This window comes from Lonchura striata, chromosome 4 (assembly GCF_050655825.1).
Source record: "Lonchura striata isolate lonStrDom1 chromosome 4, ASM5065582v1, whole genome shotgun sequence".
In the NCBI taxonomy this organism is placed as follows: domain Eukaryota; kingdom Metazoa; phylum Chordata; class Aves; order Passeriformes; family Estrildidae; genus Lonchura; species Lonchura striata.
The window spans coordinates 40,827,286-40,848,031 of NC_140706.1; the positions used below are offsets into that span (position 1 = coordinate 40,827,286).

At 39.3% G+C, this 20,746-nt stretch overlaps 1 protein-coding gene across 2 annotated transcripts; it reads left to right on the forward strand.

Moving 5' to 3' along the window:
- Positions 1-6,468: 6,468 nt before the first annotated feature.
- On the forward strand, positions 6,469-20,667 carry PPID (peptidylprolyl isomerase D). 2 transcript variants are annotated; one of them, XM_031504720.3, is made up of 10 exons: positions 6,469-6,591; positions 8,207-8,347; positions 8,790-8,896; positions 12,181-12,369; positions 13,125-13,247; positions 14,741-14,847; positions 17,377-17,518; positions 19,704-19,790; positions 19,867-19,909; positions 20,442-20,667. In XM_031504720.3, exons 1-10 carry the CDS (start codon positions 6,507-6,509, stop codon positions 20,528-20,530), a joined length of 1,113 nt encoding a protein of 370 aa, XP_031360580.2. In that variant the 5' UTR covers positions 6,469-6,506; the 3' UTR covers positions 20,531-20,667. The 2 variants fall into 2 exon arrangements, with proteins under 2 accessions (XP_031360580.2, XP_077639042.1); XM_077782916.2 differs by lacking the exon at positions 19,704-19,790.
- The last annotated feature ends 79 nt before the right edge of the window (positions 20,668-20,746 follow it).

Here is a 20,746-nt window from a genome sequence, read left to right on the forward strand (position 1 = left end):
AGCATTTTACCAGTCCATTTAATTTGGACTCGTTGCAGTCTGGTCCTGTCAGCAGAATGCATGTCAGTGGTTGAAGAACACTGAATGTGTTTCTGAAAAATATGTGGTTTAGTTTCATCTGAAAATGATCCACTTTGTATGCCCAGATGCCACTCCAAATTGTGAAGCAAGACAAAGTGAAGACAATTGGTATACTCTCTTCAAAAATAGCAGTGTAAATGTACCCTACATTCACTGATGCTCAGTGCAAAATTAGTTCTCAGTGTGTTCTGTTAATGTGTATGACCACCACTACTGAAATTGATAACAACACATTAAGACACTACTGTTCTTAAGGCTATTTCTGGAAAAAAAAAAAAAAAAAAAAAAAAAAAAAAGGGAAAACAGCAGAATCAGCAAAGGACTGCAAAATAATTTGTCACACCCCAAACAGAGTTGGGCTGTAGAAAACACCTGGCAAAGCCAATGCAGTGATTTATCACTAACCCCAGAATGCAAAACATGAGCAAATGTAAAGAAAATGGATATATCAGCTGTCAAGAAAAGATCATTTACAGCAAGATAGCGTGTCTACAGCCCTTACTCTTCTAGGAAATACATGAAATAAAAATGGCATTTAAAAATCAAAAACTGATATTCTCTCTGGGGCTCAGACTCTATGTGCAGAGAAAGACAATTTATTTATTTAAACTTCAGTCAGAAAAGGAGACAGATTCTCAGTGCAGAAATAAATGCAGAAACCTTGCTAGGAAACTGACAATACATAAAAAGGATCATTCAAATCCTGGCATCACTGAATGCTTGGAAAAGCATATCAATGTTTCATAGTGCATAGAGTCTAAGATTCTCTCATGAAAATGTAGCCAAGTTTAATAGCCAGGACAGGCAGGATTAAAAGCCTCCTAAGTCACACTTTGCTTCCCCATCACTTACACCTGGATGAAATATTGAATTCCTTTATGGATGCTTTCATTCCACTCTGCTCAGTCCTGAATGCACAAATCCAAAATGCTCCTAAACCTCTGTTGTCAGAACTAAGCTTTGGAGCTACTGCAAAGAGAAGCAAGAGGTCAGAACAGGTAAACTCTGAAGATTTAACAAAAAGTTTGGTAATCCAAGATGTTTGTTTATGATTTACTGCTTAGTGTGGTAATTCATGCTGTTTAGGTTACATGAACACAGGTAAGTCTTGCTACACTTTGCAACGTATCAGCAACATTTTTGATTTTGTAAAATAAATAAAATCCAGTTTTTAATGCTAATTCAAACATGCCAAGTAAAATATATTAAGAAATACCCAGAATTATTCTCTCTCCATATTGTTATTATTACTATTTAGCACATTAAATCTAAATTACTCTCCATAGAGAATTTAAAAACCTACTGTAAAATGTATTTCACTTCACAAGCACAGAGAGAGAGACAGAAAAGGAAAGCTTGGGCTTGCAGCCCCCTGCAAACCAGCTTACTCATCCTTCATTGAAGCATTACATAACTTGAGCTGTTGCTGCAGCAACTTTCCCCAGCCCCTGAACAGAGCCACAAAGGTGCTGCCATAATACAGATAAGCAGTTTCACTGTCTTTTTACATGGAACACACATTCAGTTAGAAACCAAAGAGACTTTGAAGGGAAATAGTAATTTAATTGTTTAAAAATTACTGGGAAATATTGATGTATGTTATGAAACATTTAATTTTCAATAGTTTTTGATGTTAAAAAGCAAAGAGGATCACCAGATGAGGAATGTCTTCTTTTAATCACCAAAATATAAATATCAAGTAATATAGAGAAAGTCAGATTGTGTAAAGATGATAAGTACACTCCTCTGGAATCGCTACTGTACATAAATATCTTGTCAAATTTCCTAAAGCAAGGGTACACTACATTTTCCTTCAGAAGAGCCTGAAAATGTACATACCTGTGACAGTTCAAACACTTGTTTAGAACCTGGTTTGATTTCTCTTCTCAACAAAGTTCATAGCATTGGTAAATTGGTATCTGTAAGCTTCCTGCCCAGGACTCCATCCAAAGCCTAGCTGGAAATCCTCATGTCCCAGATTTTCAATGGTGAAATTGAAACCCACCATGGGCCTTCCTGTTTGCTGGCTGCACTCTTGTCTTTAAATCCATGCAGATGCAGTTCACTTGGAACTCCATCTTACCCACATTAGATGCAGACCAAAACCATTGTCTACATAAGAAAGACTGCAGTCATTATAATTGATATTTCAGTACCTTTTGGTGGTAACTGTGATAAACATTCATTTATATGAAATTGCAATAAGATCAGGACATACATTTGTATCAAAACTGAGGACAGAAATTTAACAACAAAACTGATATCCTGCAATGCTGCAGCAGTGACCAGCAGCTAGCTGATACTTTGGGCTTTTCCTTGAAAGCCATGGCTTCTACTGTTATCAAGAAGTTACAGGCACCTTCTTCCATGCCTCCTCACAGTCTTGAGGTCCTAAGCACTAATCTGAATATTTGCATTAAAATATGTTTTAAGCAGGCCTAAAATATATAGCAAAAAAGTCTGCTTATTCTCGCTTGGATGTTAACCATTTCTTCGGGGATCAGCATATCTGAAAGTTGGTGACAAGTAAATGCATGACTTTATTTTCAGTTTCTGTCATGTCATCTTTGTGTGGAAAATTTTCTTTTTAAAACATCCTCAGACAAGAACATGTAGTTCTTTCATTGTTTAACATTGCATTTTAACTAAGCTTAGAGGAATCTGTACTAGTTAGTGACTGTTCAGTACGAGTTTAATCTGGGCCCTCTTTATGCAATTTTATGCAGAAAAAGACTTGGTGCAGGTGGGTAACAATAAACCTGATAGTGAAAAAACAGATTTATTTTTCCTGTTTTGCATGTCTCTTGTGCAGGTGACATGCTTGATGTGCCAGGTCACATGGGAATAGCACATGATGCACCCTGTGTGTCACAGGGCGCTGGGAAGGCTGAGTGGCTGCTCTATTTCATAGCCAGCAGTAAAAGCATCCTTTCCAAAAATGTTTGTATGTTGTGAGCTTCTTGATAGCTGTTCTGGAAAGCTGATGAGGTGTATGTTTCAATTGCTGGTCAGATGGATCCCATCAGTACTGCACTATATTCTGAGGCTGTGGTTCAGTCCAATGAAAACCACACATATGATTACTTCTATACAAAGCAAAATGGCTTTTAATATCCATAGATAAGGCAGTCCTGCACTGAGCCAAAGCACTCACTTTCCAGTGGAATTAGCATATTCAAACCTCTATTTTCTTTACAGTGTCAAATACAGATTTAAAAGCGAAAAAAAAGCAAGAAAAACAAAAACAACAAAAAAAAATCCTAGTTGGTATGTATGCACATTTGCCCATCTTAACACAATCTGCAGCAACTATAAATAATCTTTCTTTTGCAGTTTATTCCTTTGTGAATGCAAATTGACAGGCTAGAATAATTATGAAATAAATCCACTTATTGTGTATTCCATCAGACTACCAGTTCTAGAATTACATATGTATTTCTATGCATTTATCAGTGATTGCTTATTTAGTCAGCGAAGGAAGAAGAAGCAAAACCAAGGATTTTATAACAGGCCGATCTTTGAGTTTAATTAGGCTAGAGGGTCATACTCCAGCAAGTGTGATGTACTTGGTAGAAGGGAGACTTGTACTTGAAGCCATTTGCTTCAGGTGCTTAGGGCTCACAACACGTTTATCTGTTGATAATACTCAAACTACTTTATTGGGTAGCCAAACCTGTATGAGTGGAAAAATAAATATGTGACTTAAAAAATTAACACAGTTCAGGTATAGTGAGTATTTTCAATGTACTGTTTTACAGGCATTTACTACATAAACTATTGGAAATGTCAAAAGACAAGAGGTATTTTGGTGATAGGAAATATTTTTAAATTACAAGATCACAAAGGATTAGAGGATCACAGGGATGATTTTACTGCTTGAAAAGAGATTTTAAATGACTTTATAATGGAAGTCTGACTTTGTAAGATGTTATTCATATATAAATTCAGTGTATAATTTAATATATGAATTTGAACATGAAATCACTCAGTAAATTCTTGACAAGTCACATCATGCTTGTTTTTTGCAATCTGTCAATGACTATAAAACTAATTGTGCTACTGCAGTGCTTGGGAGATATTAATTCAGCTCACATATTTTCCAGAATCTCCTACTGACACTGAGAAAATCACTTGATTTCTCTCTTGTTCAGCTCACATCTCCAAATTATCACAGAGATGCCTCTTTCTTGGTACATCTAAAGGACTTTACATATAGGGACTTCCAAGCAACTAGTGTAAAAAGAATTACTCATCTAGAATCTAGACTATTCCAACTTCACCAGCAAAAAAAAAAAAAAACCCTGTAGGGACTGAGTAGACTGAAGTCTACTCCTGGAAGAATGAATCACTGCTTCTTCCTGAGAGGAAGCTGCCAACAGCTCTTGCGGGGGACACACACCAACAACACACACTTTACTCTGCTGTCTGCTACAGAAATCTCTTATAGACTCTACTCACTTGGCTAGCAACTGACTCACTGAGATCATAGAATATTTTAGGTTGGGAGGGACTTTTAAGGGTCTTCTAGTCCAATGCTCCTGCAATGAGCAAGGGCATCTTCAATTAGACTAGGTAGTGCAGACCCCTACCCATCCTGGCCTTGAACATTTCCAGAAGTGATACATCTGCCACCTCTTGGGGCAACCTGTTCCAGTGTTTCATCACCCTCATTGTAACACCTTTCTTTTATCTAAACTAAATTGACCCTTCCTCTGTTTAAAACCATTACCCCCTGCCATATCACAACAGGCCCTACTGAAAAGTTTGTCCGTATCTTTCTTATAGGTTTCCTGAAACACTGAAAGTGCTCCATTAAGTTCTCCCCTAGAGGCTTCTCTTCTCCAGGCTGAACAATCCCAGCTCCTCTCACCCATTCCCCATAGAAGAGGTCCTGTAATCATCTCTTCATCCCTTACATGATCTTGGTGTCCTTCCTCTGGACTCACTCTAACAGGTTGTCATCCGTCATGTGCTGGGGACCCCAGAGCTGCAGCACTGCGGGTAGGGTCTCTTGAGGGCAAGTAGAAGGGCAGAATGGTCTCCCTCCTCACCCTGCTGCTTTTAATGTAGTCCAGGATATGGCTGGCTAACTGCACATTGCTGGTGTGAGACCACTTCTCCTATACCACCCTGCCTCATGTGTCCTAAGTGTAATGATAAAAATATCTCAGCCAGTGACCGTGGCCAAATGCTTCGTGAATTACAGATGACTCAAAGCTTTGGTGGCCTCTGACATCGTGGAGCATGCGAAATCACTGACACAGCTGCATGACCTGGCTCAGAGAGAGAGAAATGCCTGAGTGTGGTTCCACTGATTTCTCACTAAGTGTTCCCAGATGGTAGCAGATGCCTTTTCCTTCTGTTAAGAGTTCCCAGATGCAATGAGTAACAGCACTCCATGCCTATCACCGCTCCTACCCAACATCTGTGCAGATGTGTGGGAATAATTACAATGCAGTATATGCACTGCAGTTATTAATATCAATGCTACTTTATATTTTCTTTCAGTCTTACAACTGAGGGAGTTACAACTGCCCTCTGACACATCCAATATTGTGAACATACTGAGAGAGAGATGAAAACTATCTTGATGAAGCTCAAGTCCAAACATATAGACATGAATTACAGGACAAAGCCTTTGGAGAACACAATGAATCAAAGAATGAGAGGTTTCTGGGATGGATTAGAGGAGTCCAAGAAATAAAGAGGCTCATTTTAATCAACAGCATTCCCACAAGGATTGTAAGTTTGCAGGAGTCAGACCCCAGCACTCTTCTGACCCTTCTACTTTTGCCACATGTACCTTGCCTCCATGATGCCATTGAGTAGAGGATGTGGCCATGTTGAACCATTCACCTGCTTGGTAATCTTACACCTTGAGGAGCCTCAACCAAAATGTATTGATAGTACATCCATTAGCCAACAAAAATGTCTGAAAGAGATTGCCTTGGAGCAATTGATGTGATATTCATCCTTTGGGATGAAACATATTTTGTTTTCAGACCTTAGGAAGGCTGGAGTTATTCTGCATTTCTACATCTTTATGGGATAATAGTCGCTTCTGATAATTTGCCCATTTTACCACGGATCACCACATTTCACACAGCCTGCCATTTCTCTCATAAAGTATAAACCCAGGCAAAACCTAAAATCTCTCTCCTCCCCCATATTTCCAGGCCTGTGTGTGTGTATAGCCCCGAGAAAGCAACGCTCTTCTCCGCGGATTATCTGCGGGTCACTTAAGGCCGCTCAGAGGCAGGAGCGGGGCGGGCCCAGCCCTGCAGCCGTCCGCGGGCTCCGTCCCGGGGGCCCGCCGCCCGCCCCGCCGGTGGGAGGAGCGCCGAGCGGCCCCGACCCGCGGGCGGGCGGCCGGGATCGCGGGCGGCCGAGCGGGCGGAGCCACCGCGCCGGCGGGCAGCTGCGGCATGTCGCACCCGTCCCCTGTCGCCCGGCCCAGCAAGGCCAGCAACCCCCGCGCCTTCTTCGATGTGGACATCGGGGGCGAGCGAGGTGGGGAGGGGGCGAAGGAACCCGGGCGAGCCCCCCGGGCCGGGGCGCTGTGCGGCCGCGCGGGGCCCGGCCCGGGTGCAGGAGCGGCGGGAGCGGCTGCGGGCCGGGCCGGGCCGGGCCGCAGCGTTCAGGCTGAGGGGGGACCCGGCCCGGGCGCTGCCCTGCGGGCTCACAGCCCCGGCAGCGGGAGGAGGGCGGCCCCGCCGCGAGCGGGCCTCCCCCGCCAGAGCGAACATGGCGAGAAAGGCAACATGGCAGCACGGGCGCCCGGCCGGGTGTGCCGGGGTCGCTGCCGGGGTCGCTGCCGGGTCGGGCGCGCCCGCCGCCGCCGAGCCCGTGCCGCGCGTTCCCATGGCAGCCGGCGCGGCCCGGCCTCGGCTGCCGGCGCGGCCCGCCGAGCGCGGCCCCGCTCCGAGCTGCCCCGAGCCCCGGCCCGCGCCCCGCCGCAGCTCGGCGCGCCTTGCCGCTGCCGGGCCGGCGGTGGGGGCTGCGCGGGGAAAGCTCGGGAAACCGCAGCCCTGGTTCTCTTGGCAGCGCCACTGCTGCCAGAGGTCATTGAAAAATCTGGGCAAACGGTCAAAATGGAAATAAGGAAACAGCAGCAAGTTAGCTGTTAGGAGTACTACTTGAAGGCGTAGGTTTAAAAAGTTTACATGGATAAAGACTGCGTAAATCTTGTCAGGATACTGCTTTTCACTTATTCTTTCTGTTACTCGGAAGAATAAAAGAAGAAAGACTGTGAGATGATTTGCCTTTTATTGACTTTCAGTTGTCTAATTTGTTTTCATTCCTGTATTAATTAGAATCAATATATTTACATTTAGCTACCGGTAGAGTGAAGTTATGCTAATTAATTGACTGTGAAGCTGACGAGAAAACAGGAGCGTTAACTGATGGAGGCTGCTAGGAGTGAGAAGTAGCTCTGTGAGAAGCCAGTTTGTGCAGGAATGACAATTCAGCGCAGAATCCATTTATCAGCTATTAAAGGATCTGTTAACTACTCAGGTTTAATTTCCTTCAGTTAAAACATGTACATCAATTGTTAAACAACTGCTTGTATTGCCTCTAATTGTAAATAGGCATTATTAATATGCATATTAAGTATCATTGTGTCTTAGTAAAATTCAGGTTTAAGAGAGTGAGGAGTAAGGGATGTGCTTAGCGTAAACTTTTCTATGGATTAAAAGTCTCCACAAAACAGTCTTTTTGTCTTGTATCTACTTTTGTTTGAACAAACTACATATATACTAAAATGGACATAAGTGTGCATATTAAAATTAATAACTTAGATTTAATATATGTGTGTGTGTGATTTCTCACACACCCTTTTTTGGCAGAAAATGCATTTGGCATTTTCACTGGTTTTTGGCAGAATCTGTCTATTCCCCCTACATTATTCTTGACAGAGGAATTCACTGTTGGTAATAACATTGCTAAAAACCCAATGTAACTCTGCAAGCAATCACCATGGAGCAACTCCAAGATGGAAATTGAATAGTAATCAAAATAAAATAATGATAAAGCTTGAAACATTAATTTCTTTAGACATATAATGCTCAATGCATCACCATGCCAAGGACAAGATGTAAAAATGTCTTATTCTCTGTCATTTCAGTTGGACGTATTGTCTTTGAATTATTTGCTGACATTGTACCTAAAACTGCTGAGAATTTCCGTGCGTTATGTACAGGAGAAAAAGGAACAGGGCCTACCACTGGAAAACCTCTCCATTATAAAGGATGTCCTTTCCACAGAAGTAAGTTCTGCGAAATCCTCTGTTTTCCTATTGGTAATGAAAGTTGTCTACCATGAATATTTGTTAAATAATATTTCAAGTACTTGTTAAAGAAATAACTTTACTGAAGGAAAGTTTTTTTACTTTTTGATCCTTCTAGTGACTACAGGTTATTACCATGCACTGACATTAGTAAATCATGAATTTACTAGCAATTTTGCAAAACTAGTTTACTCTGAGTTGTAAACAGATGGAAATTAATTTCAGGTAAATGTTTAAATATCAAGTGATATCCACATAACTGAAAAGGAGTATTTAGGTGACACTTGGTAAATAAAAGATGGATTTTGGTTCCATTTAGCTGCTGGTGACAAGGATTGCTTTTCATCTTAGAATTGTTTGGTCTTTTTTCCTTGTGCTTTTCTGCCTTGCTGATACATTTTATACCTATTTTATTTTACAGTTATTAAGGAGTTTATGGTTCAAGGTGGAGATTTCTCAAACCAAAATGGCACAGGTGGAGAAAGTATATATGGTGAAAAATTTGAGGACGAAAACTTTCATTATCAGGTACTCTACTGAAAACGCTAATTCTGTTCAGTTGCGACATTTCAGTGATGTTACTCCTGCTGCAGTAATAACAATTGTCAGCATTGGCACTAACCATTTTCATATCATGTTATATGTCGTAGCATATGAGTGACTCGAAACAGCACTGACTGAAAAACTTACAGAAATCACTGTCCCGTGGTTAAAGTGAAGCCCTGACTGCAGTTGTACAAGCCCCCAAACAGTATTTTAGAAGAAGAAAATACAGCAATCCTCCACTAATCAGATAATAAAATCCTCTATCAGGCTCACAGAATCACAGAGTCTGTTAGTTTGGAAAACACTTCTAGCATCAGCAAGTCCAAGCCTTGACCAAAGTCCACCTTGTCAACTAGAGTATAGCACTAAGTGCCATATACAGTCAGGTCTTGAACACCTCCAGGGATGATGACTCCACCACTTCCCTGGGCAGCCATTCCTCACAGTGTCCAACCTTAATCTCCCCTTGTGCAACTTGAGGCCATTTTGTCTTATCCTGTTGCTGATTGCCTGGGAGAACAGACTGATCCCCCCACCTTGCTTTCAGGTAGCTATAGGGAATGATAAGGTCACCTTTGAACCTTCTTTTCTCCAGGCTAAAAAACCTCAGCTCCCTCAGCTGCTCCTCACAGGACTGAAAAGACTTAAGTTTGGAGCAATAACTGGAAATGTGACTCCAGCATTAATCATAAAGATAATTCCACTTGTGTTTTCTGAAGTCTTGACATTCTGGTGGTGCCCACAGCACTGCTGCTAACGGTGTCTGTTCATTGGTACTGTCACAGTCTTTGTAATGACTTTGTGTCATTACATTTTTGGTGGTTCTTTGAGATCTGGAGGTAATTATGAACATGATACAAATGATTCCCATTTCTGTAGTTCTCTGACTTCTCAGCTAGCATTCTCTAACATTCTCAGCATTCTAACAAAGAGATTTGTTGAAGAACCCATTTGGATCCTGTACAGAGTCTGAGAACTTGATTCCTGTTAATCTATTTGCCAAGTATGTTAGGATTTTTACTGGGATTTTAAATGTCTCATGTAGAAATTCACTGGCTCTTGGTCTTGCACTTAATCCAGCAGCCCTGCAGTGTTCTCACCCACTGTCTCAGAAAACAAAGAAGTGTTTTTGTTGAACTGTTTGTGCTTGTGCGGGTTCCATGGACTGTTGCAAATTGCAGTAAACTGAAAAACTTCGGTCAGTAGTCACCTTATCATCTCAGATCAATCCCACTAGACTTTTCTTGATGCCACTTCTCCAGGTAATGGCTCTGCTGTTATGGAACACCCAACTTACACAACCCTCAGCACTGTTACTGTGGCATAGTTTTGCAAGGCTTGGATCTGTCAGAGAATCTGATTTTGTCCAGAATTTTTTTGCTTGCTTTGTAAGCTTACAAAATGACAGCAAAAACCATAATGGGAAAGACACCCCACCTGTCTGCAGTGTTTTTCAAAACACAGCAAGAAAATTCATGAGTCACAACAGTTTTCTTTGTAGAGGCTCTTATAATTTGTGACTAAAATTGATACTTGGTCCCAGAAGAAATGGGGTTGTGTCTAAGTCGGGAGACTGAAGGCACTAGACTGCTCTATATAATTTCCAACTTGACCCCCCACATCTTTACAGACAAAAGGTAAACCTGCAGGTATTGGGCAACACCAGAACTTACTATTACTTGTTTTGTTTACAAACCACTGGTGTCTAGCGTTAGCTGTAACTGGGGAGAGAGGAGGCAGAAAGGCTAAGATTTGTAGGTCTTGGGCAGTGAGCGGTGACCAGCCTCAAATGGTATTTGCAAAAATTTGCTATGGGATAACCTTTCTGTTTAACTTGTTTGCCAGCAATTACAATGCAAAATGTCAGATACTTGTTTTGGAGGCTGCAATCCTACTAACTGCCTTCTCTTGCTCTGGAACACAGGCTCCTCTGTCATTTACCATCTCTGACTCCTAGGGCAAGTTTCAAGGTTAGAACAGACAAAGCCAAGATTCCAGTAGCTTTCTGTTGGCTGGATGTGATTGTGACTCTCAACTGTGGAACCTTTTCCCAGAGTTCCTAAGCCAAATCCTGACTGAAAAGATTCAGACTTACTGTGCCTTATGACCAGATGAACAGGTCAGGCAAGGAGGTCTCCCTACCACTGTGCAAATCCAAACACTGTGGGAAAACAGTTTTCAAAACAACAGGTTCTTTAAACTGATAGAGAATGTAGGGAAAAAACAGATATTTCAATACACCAGGCTCAGACTCTTACCTCAAACTCATAAACCTCACATTGAGCTCTGAAATTGTTTCTGTGTTCTCTGTGCTATCATAATTTCTTGCCTCTTCTCTCCTTCCCACAGTATCAATTTTCTTACCAGTACCACAGCATGAATGCTTTAGATGTGTACCAGTGTCTAGGTATAACATCCTCACTTACATTAAATGGTGTTCCTTGCACTTAATAACCAGACCAACTTGGAGAGAATATTATCTTCATGGCTGGGTTGTGCCAGTTAAACAAGACATTCACAACACATAAGAAAAATACATTTTTGCAGTGCAGAATAATGTCCGTGATGGGACAAGAAAACTCTTAGTTCAAAAAAGGAAAAAGTGCAAGAAAACAAGATAAACAGTATTTTCTTACATTGGGCTGTTCAACCATTTTCTTTTAATTTGAGGCCTAGTGGCTTAAGTGGTAAAATAATTAGATAGTTAAAAATCCCAACAGACTAAAAACTGTTTCTAGGAAAGTGAAGGAGATAAAAAAATGCCCAAACAAAATCACCAACCAATGAATTTTAGACCACAGTCCTCTAAACTCAACAGTTCTATGTGTGAGCCCTTACAAAATTCACATTACATACCCATCTTAGCAGTGCAACATTAAAGTTGGCTTCAGTGGTGTTTAGCCTCATTTCTTAAGGCCAGTGGTCTTAAATAATTCAGTGAGGAACTTCACTCCTTTCTCAGGTGATCTGCCTAAACTCATCAGCTGTGTAGGGGTTGGAGTGTAGAAGCAGCAGACAGGTGTTACAGCATTAAGTCACATGTGGCTGTGCTTGCTAGATTGGTAGGGGGCAGGTAAAGACCCAGAGTTGAGCATTTGCCCTCGGCAGTCATGGCAGGTAAAATTAGTTGGCCACCTGTATGTAACTTGTTTACCAAGTTGTTATAGCTGTCCTGGCTATGTTTATGATAAGCCTTATGGAATCTTACATATGGTTTTATAACATGTTTTAGATGTTGATGGTGATTTTTTTCTCCCCCAATGCAGCATGATAAACCAGGTCTGCTGAGCATGGCAAATGCAGGACCTGGTACTAATGGCTCTCAGTTCTTCATTACAACGGTGCCTACTCCTCACCTGGATGGGAAACATGTGGTGTTTGGCCAAGTGATCAAAGGAATGGGTGTAGTTAAAATACTAGAAAATGTTGAAGTAAAAGGAGAAAATCCTGCCAAAGTAAGTAAAATGCAAAGCACCGAGGGATGATATTTATTATTTCATTATATGATGTATAATAATTTTTGTCTAAATTCTTGGTGTAGTATTTAGAACTATTAAATATTAGTTATTTTTACTAACTGGTAATTTCCATTTTACTGTCCTTGTTAAGAGGTTTTTGTTCTTGCACTGTACATTCCCCTTGCAGAAACCATTTATTGTTCAACACAGCTGTGAGGGTGGAAGCCTTTGCCAGAAGTGTAGGATGGGCAATGAAATTAAAAGGTGGAATTCACAATCCCACCTAAACGATACATAATTCTTATAATTTTTATGTCAGAAGTCATGTTTCTGAAAAAGCAATTGTTGTGTAGGTCATAGCAGTTTGTGGGTGTTTGATGAATTAATACCTCTAACTTTAAAAGACTTGGCAGTTGAATAAAAAACCATCTTCTCTAACGTAGTAGAACTTCCATGTCTTGTTTTCTGCTGCACTTCAGCTTGCTGCCAGGTCCTCTTCCAGCCTCCCCGTGAAGCGTGGGTATGGTGTTTTTGGAATGCTGATCCTCTGAACACAACACTTTTGTGTGATAAAAGCCTTTTGATGAGGATAGGCTAATGATGTTATGGGTTTTTGAAATAAATGCACCCAAACAACAGATGAAAAAGCCTTTTTATGGAATTTCAAAAATTTCCAAGAGCACTTGGAAGTTACTGCTTTTTAAAAAGTTGTCTTAATAAGCAATATTACTATTTGCACTTCATTTTTTTAGTTGTGTGTCATCGCTGAATGTGGAGAGCTAAAGGAAGGAGATGACTGGGGAATTACTCCCCAGGATGGATCTGGAGATACTCATCCAGATTTTCCTGAAGATTCAGATATAGACTTGAAAGATGTAAGTATTTTTCTTCTTGAGTATTTTACAGGTTGCAAGACTTGTAGGTGATCTGAGTTACGTGGTGTCTGTGATGATGTTTGTTACGCTTTTTTTCTTAAGAATGGATCAAGGTCCTGATTAAATGGTGACATTCCATTTCAAGAAAGAGAAAGCTGTGTGGGAAGGGATTGTTATCTCTTTTTTTCAGTGCTAATTTCAGCCCATTTTTTCCCCCAGTAACTAAAACCTCACTTAAAATTGTCACACTTACTTTCTATTTTTGATTTTTTTTTAATTTTTGTTTGTGCTGTAATGTCAGGTTGCAATTACTAGAACGCCATCCTGGAGATGACTAACTTAATGTTGTTACCTACACACTTTTTTAAATACTCACCCTTTAACAGACTCTGCCCAACTTATTAGAAATAAAGGATCAGCCTTTTTAAAAGTTTTTTACTACATCAGAGCCAATTGTTCTTAGTTCCCAGTAGTTGTTTACTTCTAAGATTGTTTAAACCTGCAGAAGATCTGGAGTTAGGGAGCAGACTGGTGAAAGCAGCTCTTCTGCAGTTTTTTAGTTTCTCATGAAAGTGAACTAGACAAACTGTAAGTCAAACAGTGATTTGTGAGACAGGAGAGGGGGCTGCATGAGTAGACTCCAAATAGAGGATTACAATAGTAAAAATCCATTTGAGTTAGAAAACAAACTCCTTGGCTGTTGAGAACTTATGAAAATGTTTTTGGATAGCATTTGGTGTGGTACAGAATCAAAGTTGGCAGGTGCCTGTGCCCTTTAACTTAAAACTTGTTCATATAAACCAGCTACAGAAACCATGGTGACGTTGGTCTCACACTGATCAGTTTTTGCCAAGGTTACTGATTCTAGCAGGGTAGACAGCAGTAATTATTGCCACTGGAGAAATAACTCAAAGTGTATACAATTCTGGAACTAGAAATGATGAACTTGATAAAGACAGGTAGTTGTTCTTTTCTCCTTCCATTGATACTTTTAAGTGTTCCGAGAGAAGGAGAATTGTGTTGATACGACTTCCACTTTGAGTGTGTGCAGAGTTCACGTGAGTGATACTGTTTTGAGAAGCAGAAGACAACATTTCATCAGGAGTAAGACAGTCTTGGTTGAACACTTGGCTTGTTAACATATCTTCTTTTTTTTGAATAATGGTCAACACCTTTATATATAGCTCTGTGTGGGTAGCAACATTTAGGGAAAAAGAGTTGGACTACTATGTCTTCTCTAGTGTTTTCTCACTATTTATACTGTAGAAAAGCCACTAGGAATTTCATCTTTCAGATCTTTTTGTTACATAAAGTAGAGAATATTACAGAAGTAGTTTGAAGGTAGTATTTTGTCTAAAATTGGAGTATTTCTATTCTGAGATTTTATAAACCTTGGAAGAGGATGGGCTGGGATCGTATTGTTAAACATTAGTTAATTCACGACTTCTTTTGTAAATACATTCATACTTTATATTTTCCATCTATTTTATTAGGTTGACAAGGTTGTGGTCATAGCAGAAGACACAAAGAATATAGGAAATACTTTCTTCAAATCGCAAAATTGGGCAATGGCAGCTAAAAAGTATAGTAAAAGTTTACGGTAAGGCTCTCATCACTCAATCAGGTAGTTCCTGTAACCCAACTGTTATTAAGCAATGATTTGTGCATTTAAAAGGTGCCTGGTGCAGTGCTCTTTTTTTAAACAAAGAGCCTTCTGAATCTTGAAAACATCTGGTTGATTTTTAGCTACATAATCAAGTAGGTCTTTGCTACTCATGGCTAGGTAAGGCAGGAAGTATTGCTTAGAACTGACTAAATACTCTGTTTATATACTCTCACTGTGCTGGTACATACCTGGGAAGAAAAGCACGGTAGTATCCAGGGTAGTTAATGGACAGCAAGGAAGGAAAAACTTCCTCTATGATTTATAAAAAGCAGTAGGTTTAGGAAATTGTTAAGTTCAAAACACAAATGCGGCCCTTACTCATTCATTACTATTTTTTTTCTGAGGCTCCATACCATGATCCTGACTTCATGTATAATTCAAAATTGCTTTCAAAACTGTAGTCTTTCTGCTTTTGTTTCCATTGTGCTCCTTTAATATTTTCATGCTTTTTGCTTTAAGTATATGAACATCTCCTAAAACTAAAGTTACACTTACTGACCTTTATCCCAGCCTTCTTAATGATCCCTGGTTAAGCAACAGTGACAATAATGAAAGAAAAAAAAGACAGGCATATTTAATGCTTCAGCTGAGGTTTTAGCAGACTGGGTTTAAAATAAATGTCATCTTTCTGAACCATAAAATGAATCCTTTAATTGCAGATACTAACCCAAGATTCAGTGTCTCGACCTGCCCTCAAAAAGCCCATCATAAAAACAGAAACCCCAAAGTAAAAAGGATTTCTATGCAAACTAATTGGAAATCATACATAAAAAAGGCTGGAATGGATCTTTAAGGATTTTAGTGTTGTATCTGTCCATTTTTCTCTCCCCATTCTTAAGTAAATGCCAGATATAATTACACTATCCTTCCAATTAGGTGTCTTGCTCACTTTTAAGCACAACCAGTGAAGGCTCTTCCTGTCTGAACTGCTTTGGTGCTTATTTGTCCTTGTAGGTGGAAAGCCCAGTAATTTTTCTAGACGAACTGAATCTGATCTTTCCAGTTTCTCGTTGGAGGCCATACTTTTATGGACATGCCCTGTTATTGTATCTTAGAATCTAATACTTTATGAGGATGGTGACCTTTAGCTGGCACTTCACTAGAATAGATAGGGAAAGAATAGCTCTTACCAGGGTATCCCATGGCTTAGGTACAATCTACCTGACACGCCATCTGAAAATGCTGATTTTTCTTTTCACCTACAATAACTCTTACAATCTTCTGCTCTTTTCCTTGTTTTATTGCTTCTTAGCCTTTAAAAGAAATACATTTTTATATGTTGGAATTGACACCTTTTTTTGGGAAAAAATGTATTACTTCCTATTATCTCCCTTGATACTTCACTGATTTCTTTGACTTAGAAGCTTTAATCTTATTTCCTGAATGGTTGCAGTCTTTCATGTTTTGATGTGATTTAGAAATATTATACATGTGTTCCATTTGTTTTGAACATAATACAGCTTTGTGTTATAACTCTCCTTACCTTTTTACTGTTTGCTCTTTCTTTTTGTTCTCATCTTTTGCATGATGCATAGCAAGTGGAACAAGCACTGGGACTGCATATAATTTACAAGCACAAAGCATCTAATTTACTTTTCAAGTATTGCTAATTTTTGTGATTCAAAGGTTGTACATTAACAACAAAAAAGACAGGGCATGCAAAAAGTGTAGTTCCATAGGCACTGATATACAAAGCCTACATTAATTTATGGCACGCTTAAAATGTGAATGTATGCAAGCACGATTTTTGTTTCTTAAATAAAACTCACACAGGTTCTGTCTAGTAGACCGTTAAGGAGTTAAAACTTTTGTATCCACAGCAGACCTTTGCCTCTGGAAATAAAAACCAGACAGCATTAGTGCATTGCAAATTAAGAAATGTGCTTTCAAAACAGATGTAGTAACTGCTGTGGCTCTGTCCTGAACCAGTGTCAGTTTGAAGTTCAGGAAAAGTCACGAAGGATAACTGCAGGAAGAAGGTGGTGTCACTACTGCTTCTAAACCACACTCCTTTGCAAAGTAAAGTTAGCTTCAGATTTTAGCCACTAATGAAAAGATTATTGAGGGAATTCAAGAAGGGATGAAGCTTCTTGCAAATGTGGAAGGTGCAGTAGTGGTGTTGTTTTGGCACTGATGAGCAGCATGTTTTTTGAGAATAAACTGAGATTAATTCTGGTGTTTTCCTGCAGTAGAATAGTGCTTTTGTCTAAGAAAAGGAATGTGCTAGTACAGGGGAGGACTAAGAGTTACAGAAAAACATTCCATAGCAAGTTGATTGGTTTTTATTAGGGTGAGTTTTATGTATTTAGTTTAATAAAGATTTGTAATAGTTGAGTTGAAGCTGCTTTAGAAGTAGTGTGGATAGGCCAGTTCACAGATAATCTGTGGAGAGATAGCTAAGGGCAGGACAAAATGGAAGTTGCAACACTAATCCATGTTGTGTGTGAATCTGTTTTTCTGCAGGTATGTAGAAGCTTCTGAAGCAGTGGCAGAAGAGGCAGACAAACCCAAGTTAAAGACTGTTGCTTTGACCTGTGTTCTAAACATCGGTGCTTGCAAACTAAAACTGTCAGATTGGCAGGGAGCCATTGAGAGCTGTTCAGAGGTAAATGTAGTGTTCAGTATTTTGGTCAAGAATTGGCCCGTATAGACACAAGTCTTCTGACAAGCTGAAGATTTGAAAGTAAACAACTAGAAGTTCATGGTGAAGTTAGTACTAACTTTCCAATATGTGGCTTTTTAAAAAGATTTTGAAATTGAAATGAATCATTAGAAACAAACAAAAGAGGGCTGTTGCTTACTGACAGGAAAAACACGCATTAATGTCAGTTTGGTTTGCAGAGCTGCTGCTTACATTACAAAGAGTTCAAAGAGTTAAACTGTGTTCAGTGAAAGAGGAATAATTTTGTCTGGAAGATGAGTACAAACAAAATGCCATATTTGCCTCCAGATTTGATGGCCTTGTATTTTATTCATGGCAGGGACTTTCTAACTAAATAACCTTTCAGTTGGCTTAGTGGTGAAATAAGATGAATAGGAAGAAAGAAACACGGTAATGCTAAATCTAGAAAAAAGGAAAACCAGTAGAATTAAAGAAAAAAAAAGGAACCATGACATTGGCGTAGTGAAAATTTAGTAAATTTGAGGAAACTGTAAATAATTCAGTAAAACTCCAATAATATGAAGGAAACAGAGGAAAGAATGCCTCTTATCTGTTAGCAGAGGATCCTGAGCATCATCTCCAGCTTTGTGCCTAAAAGAGTCCCAGCTAATCTGTGTGTGAGGTCATTAGAAAGCTGGCTTGCTTTCTAGCTTGCTGATGGTGGAAAACCTTCATAAACCTATATTTAGAATGGACAAATGGGAAATGAGGAAAGAAGAAAATAGGTAAAATATTGTGTAATGTGATATCTGTTACCAAGAAAATGGTAAAAAATGAAACAAACGTGTTACAGGTAGAAATTACTATAACTAATAATACTTGCCATTGTGGGAAGAAAATCACACTTCCTTTTTTTAAGAGTAAAAAATTGTTAGATGAAAGCAACTCCATAGCTATAATAGATTTCTCTAAGTTATCTTACGTCTCATAACGGTGTCAGTGCTTTATTCACAACACCAGTTTCCTAAAATTAGCTAGTAAAGTTCTAGGTAATTGTTACACTTTCAATTTTATGATTTCACAAGGCCAAAAGCAATTTAAATTAACAGTCTGGAATACATGCATTGTTTGGTGTAAATAATGAATTATGAATAGCTGAACCTGTTCAAAGAAACCTTGCATTTAAATAGCTGTAAGCACAATGGTCAAGGTAAAACCAGAGAATGCTACCTCTGTGTATACAATCCAGACAACTAGTTCTTAGCAGAGAAGAGGCTGAAGGCATTACAGCAGGTGGATCAATAGGAGCACCCACAGTAATACTTCCTTTGTATTAACAGCCAATACCCAAGTGATTTGAAAAAAATTGATGTGTTATCTATTAATGATTTAAAGTTAATAAATTAAATTAATAAAGCAACACATTGCTGTGAAGACATTTTCTCTAAACAATGAGAAACAACATTCTTTAAATTAATAACACACACCACTATGGAACTAACTGCAATAAAAATGCAGATCATTAGAGGCAATGTAACAGCTAGATGACTAAATTATCTGACATATTCTGAAAAAATAATCAAAGTAATCAAATAGTGGAACAATCTCTTTTCCCAGCCACTGTAGTTCCTATTTTGATATTGTCATATTAGAGCTGGCATGTACATATTATTGAAAACATTCAGCTCAAAAAAGGCATAATGACTGGAACTTGGCAAAGTTCCTGAAGCATGATGAGATACACTGCTTGCATGTATTTTTCTAGCCCACAGTGAAAAAATCTTTACAGGAAATCTCTGTGGGTTTTTTTATGATGCCATTTGAGGAGGTTTTGGTGCGAAGGAAGGAGCTGCAATAGAGAGTTGCCCTGTGAGACTCAAGGTTAGGATAATTTGAACTGCAGCAACTTTTCAGCCTTGACAGTTATCTCTATAAACACACACAACAGCTGTTCCATTTGGGCCTCATGTGTACTCATCCTTCACAAAAGACCACTTTTGCTGCAGAAGTACTGAAGCTGATTACTTGCTATTCATTATAGCATTCCTTTTTACACAGTTACTGTTTTGACAGCTTACCCTCAAGCCAACTGTGAAGATTGTCTGCTGGTGTGAATTGTGCCATTTGTGGAGATGGGAGGCTGTGAAGTATAAGAAATGTTAATGTGACAATTTTATTAAATTTACAGGCTCTTAAAATAGATCCAGCAAATACTAAAGCTCTCTACAGACGGGCTCAAGGATGGCAGGGAATAAAAGATCTTGATCAAGCACTGGTAATGATTACTTCTTCTTTCTTTTTAAATTTAAAATTCTGTCGGATCATTAATTTCTATTTTTCTTTTATTTAAGGCTGATCTTAAAAAGGCTCATGAAATAGCCCCTGAAGACAAAGGTAAAATAAGCTGTTTCTTTTAAAATTCCCTTAAGAATTTAACAAGGTCTCCAGGGTAGTATTCAGTTGGAATTCATACCAGTGTGATGCCTAAAATACTAGCTTCTGAAACACTGATGTTCTGAGCACAGAACCCACTGAGGTGGAAAACCTGATTTTATACAGCAGTGATGCTTCTGTTGCACTGGAAAACCTGCTTATGTAGGTCAGCAGCATTCCTCTTGAACTATATCTGTATATCACACGGCTCTTACTAGCTTAATTTCCTGCTCTAATTGGGTGAGATTTTTATCTCCTAAAGTTCTATGTTGGCACCAATGCCATGCTTGCTGCATGCTCCTCTATGACATTACCATACCAGTTGAGACAAAGCAAGGGACAAGGTTTTTGCTGCTAGTATCTGACCTAATGAAAGATTAAATGCAGTTTTATGAAATAACATAGGTAAGTTCCAGCAGTGAGCTGGTGTTAACCTGTGAGGAGACCTAATGTACAGAGGTTACTGTAACTCTGCCATTTTCTTTCTGAGCAGCTATCCAGACGGAAACACTCAAAATCAAGCAGAAGATAAAAGCCCAAAAGGAGAAAGAGAAAGCAGCTTATGCTAAAATGTTTGCTTGATTTTTTTCCCTAAACATTTTAAATCTATGCACTAATTCACGCAAAAGGATAAATGGAGCTGCTTCTTTCATTTGCTCTCTGCTGCAGTTTTCAGTGTTTACAACACAAAGTCTAATAATAAAGACAAACTGTTCAAAGGTGGTGTAGTTTTGCTTTTTTTAAGCTGTAGTAACCTGTGTTTGCAACTCAGGTATTTTTCTAATGTGTAAAGCAATT

Excerpts from the sequence above, each read along its gene's own strand:
- PPID (XM_031504720.3), top strand. The coding sequence starts at position 6,507 with ATGTCGCACCCGTCCCCTGTCGCCCGGCCCAGCAAGGCCAGCAACCCC. Across the intron at positions 14,848-17,376 it reads AAGTATAGTAAAAGTTTACG|GTATGTAGAAGCTTCTGAAG; the intron begins GTAAGGCTCTCA and ends GTTTTTCTGCAG. Across the intron at positions 19,791-19,866 it reads AAGATCTTGATCAAGCACTG|GCTGATCTTAAAAAGGCTCA; the intron begins GTAATGATTACT and ends CTTTTATTTAAG.